Raw genomic sequence first — 12146 nt, 5'->3', positions numbered from 1 at the left:
CACATTAAATAGTATACAAAGACCTGGAGAGAACATTCACGATAGGATGAAGTGAAGGAAGAGTGTTAGAAAACACTAGATATATTTGGTGTCTTTGCAATATTTTATAACGATATACATTTGCCGAAATATTTACTCACTGTGGTTATTTGCAGGGAACATGGTTAATGGTGAATTTAATTTCCTTGTGTGTGTATGTGTGCACCTGTATATTTTTCAAATTTTCTGTCAGAATCATGCATTACTCTTGTAGTTAGAACATGTAGTTTAACAATAAACAAATGCAACACCCATGAAGAGACCACCTAATAAATATAATTTATATGAATTTATTAATATGTTTTTAGTTATTACATCAGAGAAAGTATACTTGCCAATCTCTATAATTTAGGCTTTTGTCAAACTCAGATCCATTTGGCTCAAGCAATGATTATCTGCTCAGGCATATCACCCATGAATTTTATACATCATTCTTTCCCCCCAAAGTCAGAAATCTATACCATTCATTCATATCATATCAAGTACAAGGAATAAACGTTTCCTTACTTTAATGCACAAAGTGACATCTGGGAAGCATGAGCGTCATTTAGAACCAGCCATTATTGGTGAAGGAATCTATCACAACCATCTACAGATGCCAGAAGATGAGGTTACAACTCATGGGGGGCGGGGAGCAGTGGTGGGAAGCGGTGGCTCCCAAACAGGTCCCATTTCTGAGTAGGTAAAGTCCTGCAGATTGAAGGAGGGACCTATCCAACCCTCTCTGCAAGTCATTTGAAAGATGACAAGTGTAATCCAGATTAAAGATACTGGAGGGAGCAGAAAAGATATTTAAATATCTCTACCTATATGTGTGACTAACATTTAGATCATTTTTATTTTTTAAAACACACTCTGCGGTGTTATTTTCTGGCAAAGTATTTCCTGAATAAGCATAACATGAATTTAACCTGACTCTTTTTGCAAGTTTCCAACCCAGTTCTCAGTGTGCCTTGGATTTATGAGATTTCTTCACTCGCTCTTTTTTCCTGAAGCACTTCCGGAAGGCAAAGGCACAGCCCTTAAAGGTGATGAAGACGACTGTCAGTACCACCGCCAGGAGGAAGCCGATCACATCCAAAGAGTAGTACTGGTACCAGGTGAGGTCATGCGCCGCAGGGCGCAGGTGTGGCGCCCCCTTGTGCCTCATCACAAACTCCACCCAGAATACAGCCAGGTCTAGAGGCTCCATGGGGCGGTCCTTGTGAAGGCTAGAGAGGCGCATGATGTTTTCCTTATAGCTGAACACACAAAGACAGTTATGTGAATGCCTGGAACACCAACAGTAGTGAACCATCCTCTCTCTATGCTTGCTTCCAGTTAGGAACACTACCAGATTTTCCAAACTTGGCAGAGTTTCTATTGTAACCAGAAAAGAAAACACACACTAAATATTCTTTATCTCAACAAAGAAAGAAAGAGAGAGAGAGAGAGAAAGAAAGAAAGAAAGAAAGGGAGGAAGGAAGGGAGAAAGAAAGGAAGGGAGAAAGGAAGAAAGAAAACTGGAAGCCAAAATTATAATTTTAAATTATTTGAAACTTGCTTCCTACTTTTCTTTCTTTTCTTTTTAGTGATATCTTTGTAGGCAATTGATCATCCTTTTTTGGTAACAAGATAAAGAAATAAAGGAAAAGATCATCTCAGAAATTATTAATGATTTCCCATTCAATGAGATTGTAAACAATCACTTCTAGCCAAAGTAAAAGCCATTTTTAAGTGCCATCTCCAACACAGCGCTATACTTTCAATTCAACTGTTGAAACATCAAACCTCCAAGTGCTAAATTTTGCATGAGGCAGTGTCTTTGCAGCCTGTTAAAGAAAAATGGATTCCTGTTTATTTTGGACTGTGTTGACAGCTGAGTCAGAATATCCAAATCCAAAATGGGTTAGATACTTCAACCCTTAGTATGGATGCACTAAAAGAGGAAAGAGAAGGAGGAGGAGGATAAGGAGAAGAAGAAGGCAAGGGAAAGAAAAGAGAGAAGAAAGAGAAAAGTGAGACGCTTAATTCAGGAGCAGTTATGATCATTGCTTTTCTTGAATAGGTCCATCATTTTATTTGGATACATTATTATAAGGTGCTATTAATATTTGGCCATAAATTCTGTTAAACATCTTCCTTGTATATAAATCTTCTCTTATAAAATAGATTTTCTTGGACTTTCATTTATTCATTCAATATTTATTGAGCACCTGATATGGCCTGGTTGTATAATCTGATGTTGGAAATTTTTCCACTTCTTTTTATTTTGTGTAGGTCCAGTCCCAGCTTAGAGTGTTGGGAACAGGGAGATGGCTCAGAAATGAATAGATGAAGTTAGTTAGTAACTTAAGCTGACTGATTAGTGTTTTTTCTTTTTTTAAATGACAATGTACCAGAGAACGTCTACCAAGTCATTTTTAGGTTACAAGTAGTTGTCCATACCACTGAACGCAAGGTCAAAATTACATCACTAATATGAAGCTCAAGAATGAGTTTCCAGCATGTGGAAAGAAATCGGGCTTTACTTGTAGTGATATGTGAGCAGCGCCACCCGATGCTGACATGCTGGGTTGCCAGAAGCCAATTGGAATGATGGAAAAGAACCACACCAACCGCTCTGGGAAGGTTGTTACTGACACTGTGCGCACTTTACCCTGGGGTTATGCAGGCAATTCTTTTCATTCACAGACATCACACACATGCGAGCACCATGATTTCTAGCACGTTTTCCTTGTCCAGGCTCGGTGTCCCCCTGTGTAGTGTGTCCTCCCATCTGAACACACTCCAGTCTTTTCACATCTGTCCTCCTTCAAAATGAAGCAAGCATGGGTGAAGGCTCCCGACACTGTCATAGATACATACACACATGCGTGTGCACATGCACATACATAATTGATTATTGGATGAAGTCCACTCCTGGCAATCAATTCTTCTCATAAGGGCTTGATCAGCCTATCACTTGTAGCAATACAGGAAAGTTCATGCAGAGATAATTTGATCTGGTGGCTTTTTGCCTTTTGAATTGTTTTCATAGCCACATTTGAACAAACTTGACTTTGCGTTTATTATAAGCCTTTGTCATATCACATCACACACACACACACACACACACACACACATTAATAAACCCCATGGACAAAATTTCTCACAGGTTTCAGTGCTCGGAAAAGCCTTACCTTTAAGCACCTGGTTTGTTTTTATCTTACGGACACTATGTTTCTTGTCATGGAATACTTCTCTCTTTGCAGGAACTTATAGATCAGACATCTATTATATTGACACTGTTTTTTTTTTAATTGGAGTTTTAAGTATACCAGGGGAAATAATATTTAAAATCGCTTCTGTGATAAATTCCCTAGGAATTAAAGCATCTTTTTCTAAAAGGAATACTAATAACCCCAAATCATCTTACTTATAAATTAGATCTTGACGTATTTGTTTTCACTTCTGAATATTTATTGTGAAGCGATGGCCAGACTATAAGTAGTATTCCTTGGTAGCTCCTCTCTTACCTTTTGTCACTGATGACAGTTTTCAGGGCCTTTTCTAAATCTTCTGAACTCATTTCCAGGATGTTCAAGGTTACTCCAGCTCCCCGGGTCTCCATGCGCTTCGCGTTGTCCATCTGATCACCAAACAAGGGCATCATCACCATCGGAACACCATTACATATTCCTTCATAAACACCATGGGAGCCGGAATGTGTGATAAAGGCCCGAGTCTTTGGGTGACCTGAGAAGCAAAACAGGGAGGGATGCCAGCAGTCAAGCCACTGAGTTTCACAACCTGACATCGTCTAGGTTCTGAAAGCACTCTCAGGACCCAGTGCCATCCACACGCGGCCCTTGCAGAAACTTGCAGAAGAAAATGTGGGTTGAGATGTCCTACTGGGTAAAAAGCAACGTGAGATACATTGGCCATAATATTTTCCAGCTAGACGATTCTTTAGAATAGCACTGCCTGAGCCACTTTCTTAATTTAACCTTGGTTTGACCTACACATCAAAGCCTCGCCACGTACCAAGCAGATCATTCTGTGGCAGCCACTTGACAAGTTTTGTATTCTTTGCAAGATTCGGTGGTGGAGTCCCAGTGTACCGCCACAGGACCTTGCAGAAGCAAAAACACACACACACAAAAAAAACAAAGTTTAGGAACATAATATGATTTTTAAAACAAAGCAATACATCTGCTATAGTAGCTAGAAAGTAGAGTCTCTGAATGAATATAACCTTGGCAAGCATGGGAGGTATAGTGACTAAGAAGGGATGGGTAACATTCTGTGTCTTGTTCCAGAGGCTTGACTCCACGGGTATGTTCACCTTGTGAACTTGTGAACATTCATCAAGCTGTACATTTACGATTTTTGCACTTCTCTGCACTTCAAGGGAAAGTTTACTTAACAAAATGAGTGGGCATAGAACTATTAAAGCAGAAATATAAGAAACAAATCCAGGGTTCTAAGCAACAGCTTTTTGGAGGAATATTCTTATGCAATATGAAGAAACACTATCCTGCCCATTTTATTTTTAAAAATAAATTCTAATATACTTTTGAGTCACTTAGAGAGAAGGAGACCTCCTCGTGAAGTGGATCATGTTTTAACAGAGTAGTTGAGAGTGAAATTGCAAAAAAAGAACAACTTTGGATTAATAATTGGGAAGTGGCAGGGAAACCCAAGCCTAAAGCCCAAGCCATAGAATTAATTTAGGTACTGAAAGCCTGGGGTTAGAACTCTTGTGAAGACAGATAAAAAGAAATCGTGTAGAATCTCCTTACTGTCTGAGGTATTTTGCCCAAAGCATCAGCAATTTCCGTAGCTTTCTGCTCCGGAATCTCAGAGACCATTGAGCCCAAAGAGAAGACCACAATTCCATGTTCTCCAGAAGCATTTACATAGGCTTCAAATTCCTAGGACCAGAAGAGAAATTTCCAGTTAAATTTTTTTCTCATATTCTTTGGCGACAGCATACATTCAGCTAGGAATCAGGTATCTTCCTCTCAAGAATGTGATTAAAGGAGTGTGTGGGGGGGCGGGGGTGAGATAGAGACACAAAGCATTAGTGTGTGTTAGAGCATTCCTCCCTCCCTAACTGCCTGCCATCCCACAGGAGGAAGGCTTCCTCCTTACAGAGTTATCACTTGGGTTCTTCTTTGAGATACAGATTCCAGGTAATGTGCCAAGTTTCCAAAAGAAAAGTGATCGGAGGTAAGACCAGATCCACTTCCCCAGGGCTTCAGGCAGCTAGGAAAGTCTGGGAGGAAAGCTGGCCTTTAGGGGTGGGCGGGGCTGAAGGAGACAACAGGGAGGAGGGAGGAGAGGGAAAGGGGCATCCTGGAGACAGGAGAGAGCCTTTCAGCAGATTCTGTGGAAGGAAACATTGGAGGACAGGAACACTGTCCAAAGAGGATTTCGGAAAGCTTTCTATGGACATTAAAGCTCCCGTGTTGCCTGTCTAAGAAAATCTACAGTAAAGACCTGTATTACTTTTCAAGGCTTCTAGAATATTCTTTTATATTGAAAGAATGAATGGAGTCAAAGCAGAAAGCTACAGACAGCATTAAGGATTAGACTCACGATTAAGGAAAAAGCCTCAAGTAGCAAAAACATTCCTTTCACAGCTCTTGCTTCCCTGCAGCCTATGGTAGTTTCCCATATGGCAGCCAAACACACTTGGATGATTAAAGGTCATATTCATGTCAACTCAGTGGTGACATTCAACCAGTCAACCATGCATTTTTCCACCTTTCCTGGAGAAGAGTTTCTAACGAGTTTAAGTGAACTTGCCTGCTTTAGCAAGAAGAGTATACAGAAGTTTACTTGAATCTTTCTTTGCTGGTCCCTTAATGTACTGTAAAAAGTAAACTAGGTATGAAAAATACAAAATAAGGGACAGAAACTCTTGCCAAGTGTGTCCCAGCGATCTGAGCCCCTTCTGTGGAGTTCAGAGAAGGTCAAGGGCATGTGAGTAAACCCTGACTACCAAAGCCACTGGTGGGAAGGAGAAACAGGCAGAATCTTCACCCACCCAGCATATGACCCTCACAGAGTGCTCACGTCCTGTTCCAGAAGCTGATTCCTTATATCACTATGTCCATCATGGTCATCCAAGGAAGGCTGCAAATGTAAGGCTGCTCCATTGTCTCAGGAGGCATCCAACAAGGATCATCCGCAGGCATTACGGCCTTGGCTATTTAAGGACAAAGCTCAAGGTGAGGCAATGGGACCTTCTGAAGAAACTTCTGGGCCAGATGACACAGGAATAAGGAATGAAGAACAGAGAGAGGGCTACACGCTAAGCCCTCTGCAGATTACACTGGCTTGTTGCCCTCCGCATGTGAGACAGCGTCATTCAAAAACGGGGGGTTGAATTGATTCAAAGTCCTTCCCTTTGCCAACGGCATCCTGTTGCCATTAAGTCGACTTTTTTTAATCAAGGAATAATTTTTTTCTCTTCGGTCGCGCTGTGCGGCTTGTGGGAACTTAGGTCCCCAACCAGGGATTGAACCCAGGCCCTCGGCAGTGAAAGTACAAAGTCCTAACCACTGGACCGCCAGGGAATTCCCAAGGAGTAATTTTGTTAATCAAGCGAGTTTTGGTGTACTTGCACTGTACACCGTGCTTGATTTTCCAGTTAACAATGAATCTGACAACCACTAGAACACGAGCAATCTGTGGTTCCCTTGAATAAAGCAGGAAGACAGGGTTTTAGAAAATGTCTGTGTGTATGGGGTGAGAATCAGAGATGGCAGGGATCCCAACTAGTGAATACAGATTCTAGTTTACGACCAGGCAAAGGCCCTTCCCTAAAGTAATAAGGAACAGACTTAGAGACGGATGTCAAACAAAAGCTCTGAAAGGATGCAACAAAATGATGCAATGAGAAGAACGCAGCATTAGTCCCAGTGTTGAAACAAAAACCTGGAGATGAGTGGTGGGTGTGTTTCCGGAAGAGAGGAAGGCAGCTCCTAGATTCAGCCCTGGACAATAATCTTAGCTCAGCCTGATCTGTTCCCAAACTTCAGAGCCAATGCCAGAGTGCTCCAGGCTTCAGGAAATACACGCGCACACACACCTGCTGCACACACGTGCAGGGGCGCACACATACACAGCGGGAATCCACTTAAAGGAAATAGAGCAAGGCATACGTAGGGCAATTTCCCCCCAACTGTCGGTTATTAATGATCTAATTAACTCCCTGAGAGTCTCCAGATGGTTTTATATGTCTCCAAAGAGTGCCAAGGGCATTAGTGAGACTGTGATGTGGTTGGCTTTGCCCAGAACTGCGGGGTTTCCTGGGACTTTCAGTGTTAAAACCAGAACAGTCCTGGACAAGCCAGGATGCTGGCTACCCTGGATGTGAGCTAGGAGACTTCAGACGGGGCTCAGCGCACATGATTTTCAGAGACGGCTGCCAAGCTTGATTCCAAGCATGCCGGTAAAGCCACTGACCAGCCCTACTGCCGGCCCATCCCACTGTCTAGTCCGCCCCCACCAGCCTCAGGCCCTGTTCTAGGCCCCTGGCTCCTGGCAGCTGTGTCTTGGCCCTTCCCATCGGGCTCATCTGAAAGGTCAGGGAGCGGGTATCATCCTCCCCGCCGACCACGCTGAATTTCCTAAATTTCCTAGGACGTCCTCTCCTTCATGAAACCCACTCTCACTTTAACCTTGTCTAGAAAGGGCCAATGTCCCCTCCTTCCATACCCTTCCACAGCCACTCAGCCACTGCAGGACGTGCTTAACACAGAAGGAACACGCAGGGACATAAACACCCAAAGTTAGGTAATATCACTTGGCTGGAGTTTAAATGCCATGAAAGTCCGTTTACAGATCACAGAAGGGCAAGCTGCAGAGCTTGTGTTATCATGGCCAGAGTCGATTCTGGGCCAGTACGGGATTCAGTAATGGTAAGGTCTACCCCCTACTTGGCAAAATTCCCCTAAACCTTGCCCCGATTTCAGTCTCTGGAACGGCCAAAGAGTGAAGCCATGTGTTGACTGAAATAAACCTCGACCCCCCACCTCTTATCCCATTCCAAAAAAATAAGGCTCCCTGAAGTGAAAAGACTTGCCTACTCCAAGGAGGCTTTTAATATAAAAATCCTGGCTTGTGCTGCAAGTTTAGTATTTTTAGTTCCAGGCTTTTATTAGATTTTTCCTTCCCAAATGCCTTTTGTTTTGCAAGAAGCCTCGTGAAACCCTTAGTATGTTGGAAACATGTCGCTTTATCATTATACATTCAGAGCCACTTACCAACATTGCAGGCTTCCCTGGTCAGCACTCTTTCTTTTCCTCGGCATCTTCAAGTATGTTCTCACCCATCTTCTGTTTGGCTATTTTCCTCACAACTAATGTGGATGTATGGATGTCATCTCTGTATCTCTACATGCCTGTAAAGATGGTCTCTCACCCCGAGAGGGGACTGACATCTTGGAATTCTTGAGTTTCATGCCTTTGCTCTCGACACTGTTCTAGCATCTTTATTCTTTCAGGCACCCCAAAGGTATGCCCAACACCAGGCTGTGCTTGCTCTACGGACTCTCATTACCAAATAAAGATTTTATCTTTATTCTTGAAAAGTTCTGGACCTTTACCAACAGCATTGGGAGTAGAATGGTCCCCACTAGAGGGAGGGAAGTGCAGAGTGACATTCTTTAATTAATAAAAAGGAAAAAAGATAACAGCAACGTGACAAACCAGCAAAAATCAAGAAAAGGGGAGATGACAAAGCGAAATAAAAATAAACTGGAAGGGGCTTCCCTGGTGGCGCAGTGGTTGCGCGTCCGCCTGCCGATACGGGGGAACCGGGTTCGCGCCCCGGTCTGGGAGGATCCCACGTGCCGCGGAGCGGCTGGGCCCGTGAGCCATGGCCGCTGGGCCTGCGCGTCCGGAGCCTGTGCTCCGCAACGGGAGAGGCCACAGCAGAGGAAGGCCCGCATACCACAAAAAATAAATAAATAAATAAATAAATAAACTGGAAGAATTATAATCAAATCTATCAATTGTTAAGTACAAACAGGAAAAATTCAACTATTAAAGGAATCTGCCTGACTAGGTTAAGAATATCAGCTCCATGTTGTTTAAAGAGAAAGAAGAAGGTTTTGAAGATATGGAGTAGTTAAGAGGCACTAGAGAAGTGTAAACAAAAATAATGCAGGAATGGTGATATTACTATCCCAAAAAGTGGAATTTCAAATTAAAAGCATTTAAAATAGGACAAGGAGAGCTACTATTTGGTACAACTTACAGAGACATTCTCACACCTAAGCTTATTTGCACCAAACAAGGCAGCAACCAATACATACTCAATACAATTCACCACTTAGACAAATTTACAGGGGAAAAAATATATCAGTAAATGATATAAAAATATGGTATCAAGAAAGGTAGTTGATAAAGTTCTGCAGCCTCTCCCATTAAACATCCAAAATAAAGGAGATCATTTAAATAAATAAAGACTGTTTGCCAAAAATCAGTGGCAAACTTAACGCAAAGCAATGAAATGAACATCTCACTTGGATGTGCTGGCTAGCTTTCTTTCCTTTGACCTGAGATACGCCCATTGGTTTGATGATATTTCACCCCTTCCTTTTCCTCTGTCTGAAAGAGAATCATTAATGGTTTTCTATACTCTTAGGTTTTCTCATCTTGCTTTCAGAAAATCAACACCACCTCCTTCTTTCTTCACCAGACCACCCCATCAGACGCAAATGTGTCCAATGGGCCATTTCTCAGAATCTTATTGCCGTAGGACTTTTGAGGGATTATCAGATCTCTCTCCACATTACAGGGGCGGAATCAGAGCCCGTTCTGGGGCTCTGTCTTGAAGCAGTTGAGGTGGAGGCAGCCACCTCACCCTTGATTTCTCCTGGCTTTCTTCCCGCCGCCCAGAGTTTCTCCTGGCTGTGACAATTACATGATCATTTAAAATATGAATCACGCTAGGGGCACACTGGAAATAAGATTCATCGCTCTCCAAGGGTGATGACAGCCCCTTAGTAGGAGCCAGACTCAGCACCTGGAAGGTGCCTGGGCTACCAGCAAATCCTCAACCAATACTTGAAAAATAAATGAATGCACGGCCGCTGAAATGTCATCTTCTTGAAGAATCCTTCCCAAAGCCCCTTTTGAAGGAGCCTCTCCTGCTATTCTCTATCATCTCCTCCGTTGAGACTCGGAAGAGGATGTGAATGCTACTTTTCTGCATCCTTCCAATGGTGTAGGGGAAAAAAAATGAGCATATAAGCATTTAAGAGAGATGCATGAACTTTCTGCCCATTGTCAGGACCTGGCTATCTGGTGATTTGCTTAGTAGAGGAAACGGAACTGCAGGATTCAGCCTATCAGAATATCTAGAAATGGACCTTTAATCAGGAACATAAAGGCAATTTTCCCTGCTGGGATCTATAGATATCAAAAAATTATTTCAGCAATCTTGACTCCTGCGAGCCTGACCCAGTCACAGGCAAAGGGCATGAAGCACAATTTTGTTCTCTGCAAGGAACCCTGAACCCAGCATGCTGTGTTTATGGCATTTAACCGGTGTCGCATCTAATTGATTATTATCTGCTGGAGTGCACAGAATAAAGTGACCAAAATACACTTTCCTGAAGCATCTGATAAAAGAAATAACCCGGAAGATGATGCCAAAGACAGCTATAAATTACAACTCAGACCTAGGAGACTGGTGAGATAGAAATCAACGAGAGAGGACGTTTGAGCCTATCTCAGCATGCTCCTTCAGCATCTGGGGCGAGCTCATCTACCCAAAGCACTTGCTAGACTACAGGCATCTAAACGTTCCCACTCAAATACACACCTGAGATAGTGGCTTTTTGCTAGCGCAGTTGATCCCACCAATAAAAACTGTATTGGGCATGATGGGCCTTGGGTAATTATTTACAAAGTCACTTCTGAGAAGCCAGATAGATGCATAGCTCATAATGTCCTGGAGAGTCACGTCTTTCTGAAGGACTTCCGAGGCAAGTGGTGCGTACGGGGAATAAACCATGCTGCACAGAAAGCTCTCTGACAAGGCAATGAGTATGTTCTTCACCCGCTGCAGGAAGGTCATGCGATCTGAGTTAAAGGACATAGGCCTGGGCACATAGGACGGTGGGTTGGGGCACTGGGTACCCTGAAAGTCGAGGCTGCACGGCAGTCCATTCAAGAAGAACACGGCAGGCACAGCCAGGTACTGGGCCACGATGGGGCCACAGGGAAGGAAAGGGTCTGTCAGTACAGCATCAAAGCTGCCTTCTGCCAGGGAGGACATCAACTCCTTGTTGTGCAGTAAATGGGAGCAGCCGGAAAAAAGTAGAGCCGAGTCATCTTTGATTTTCTTGTATATTTTGACCACGCGCTGCAGAAAAGGATCGCTCTCAAAAACACTACGCCCAAGGTTTATAAAAGCCACTTCCAAGTCCTCCCTTCGGAATGGCACGGGATACCTCTTCAAGGTGTAAAATGCCCCTTCTTTAATGTACATGGAGGCGTCGGGTGCGAGGACCACTACGTCATGTCCCCTGTGCCGCAGCTGCTGGACGGTCCCGGCCAAACTCAGCCAGTGGCTGCCGTCTATGGGGACCACCAACAGCTTCCCCCCCTGCGTCAGGGCAGGGCCAAGCGCACACAGCAGCAGGCCCAGGAGGAGTGGACACGGACCCTGGGACCCTGCTGTCATGGTGCCCCTGCCGTTGCTACCAGGACTGTCACCTGCCGGAGGTCTGCCCTCTCCTACTTACACAGCGCAAGAACCAAACCGTACACCAAGTTAATGTTTGATTATGTCACGTGACGATCGCTGTCAGTCAGCTAGTGGTACCTGGAAGTTTACTTTTAGAGATAAAGAGGGCAGAACTTGACTAGGTCTCTTCATAGGCAACAACAGTTTAACTGGTTGGAATTCCTTAACAATCACTTGAATCACATTTTTTTTATCTCTGTTGGAGTATAATTGCTTTACAATGTTGTGTTAGTTTCTGCTGTACAACAAAGTGAATCAGCTATATGTATACATACATCCCCATATCTCCTCCCTCTTGCGTCTCCCTCCCACCCTCCCTATCCCACCCCTCTAGGTGGTCACAAAGCACCGAGCTGATCTCCCTGTGCTATGCAGCT

General features: G+C 43.6%; 2 protein-coding genes across 2 annotated transcripts in view; both read right to left on the bottom strand.

Moving 5' to 3' along the window:
• Window positions 1-313: 313 nt before the first annotated feature.
• Window positions 314-11706, bottom strand: UGT1A1 (UDP glucuronosyltransferase family 1 member A1). The gene is made up of 5 exons (XM_007103187.3): window positions 10843-11706; window positions 4803-4934; window positions 4045-4132; window positions 3537-3756; window positions 314-1280 (listed from the first exon to the last, which is right to left on the bottom strand). Exons 1-5 carry the CDS (start codon window positions 11704-11706, stop codon window positions 983-985), a joined length of 1602 nt encoding a protein of 533 aa, XP_007103249.1. The 3' UTR covers window positions 314-982.
• The window catches only part of LOC102988955 (UDP-glucuronosyltransferase 1A10), a 68315-nt gene continuing 60750 nt past the window's right edge, over window positions 4582-12146 (bottom strand). The window contains exons 2-3 of the mRNA XM_007103185.3: window positions 6071-6214; window positions 4582-4934 (exon numbers count right to left, since the gene is read on the bottom strand). Of these exons, the coding sequence (XP_007103247.1) occupies window positions 6203-6214 (12 nt within the window). The 3' untranslated portion in view covers window positions 4582-4934; window positions 6071-6202. The remainder of the gene's footprint in view (window positions 4935-6070; window positions 6215-12146) is intronic.

This window comes from Physeter macrocephalus, chromosome 2, assembly GCF_002837175.3.
Source record: "Physeter macrocephalus isolate SW-GA chromosome 2, ASM283717v5, whole genome shotgun sequence".
NCBI lineage: Eukaryota > Metazoa > Chordata > Mammalia > Artiodactyla > Physeteridae > Physeter > Physeter macrocephalus.
This window is presented reverse-complemented; position numbering and strand designations above follow the sequence as displayed.

Excerpts from the sequence above, each read along its gene's own strand:
- UGT1A1 (XM_007103187.3), bottom strand. The coding sequence starts at position 11,706 with ATGACAGCAGGGTCCCAGGGTCCGTGTCCACTCCTCCTGGGCCTGCTG. Across the intron at positions 4,935-10,842 it reads GCAAAAAGCCACTATCTCAG|GAATTTGAAGCCTATGTAAA; the intron begins GTGTGTATTTGA and ends TTCTGGTCCTAG. Across the intron at positions 1,281-3,536 it reads ACTGTCATCAGTGACAAAAG|CTATAAGGAAAACATCATGC; the intron begins GTAAGAGAGGAG and ends TTGTGTGTTCAG.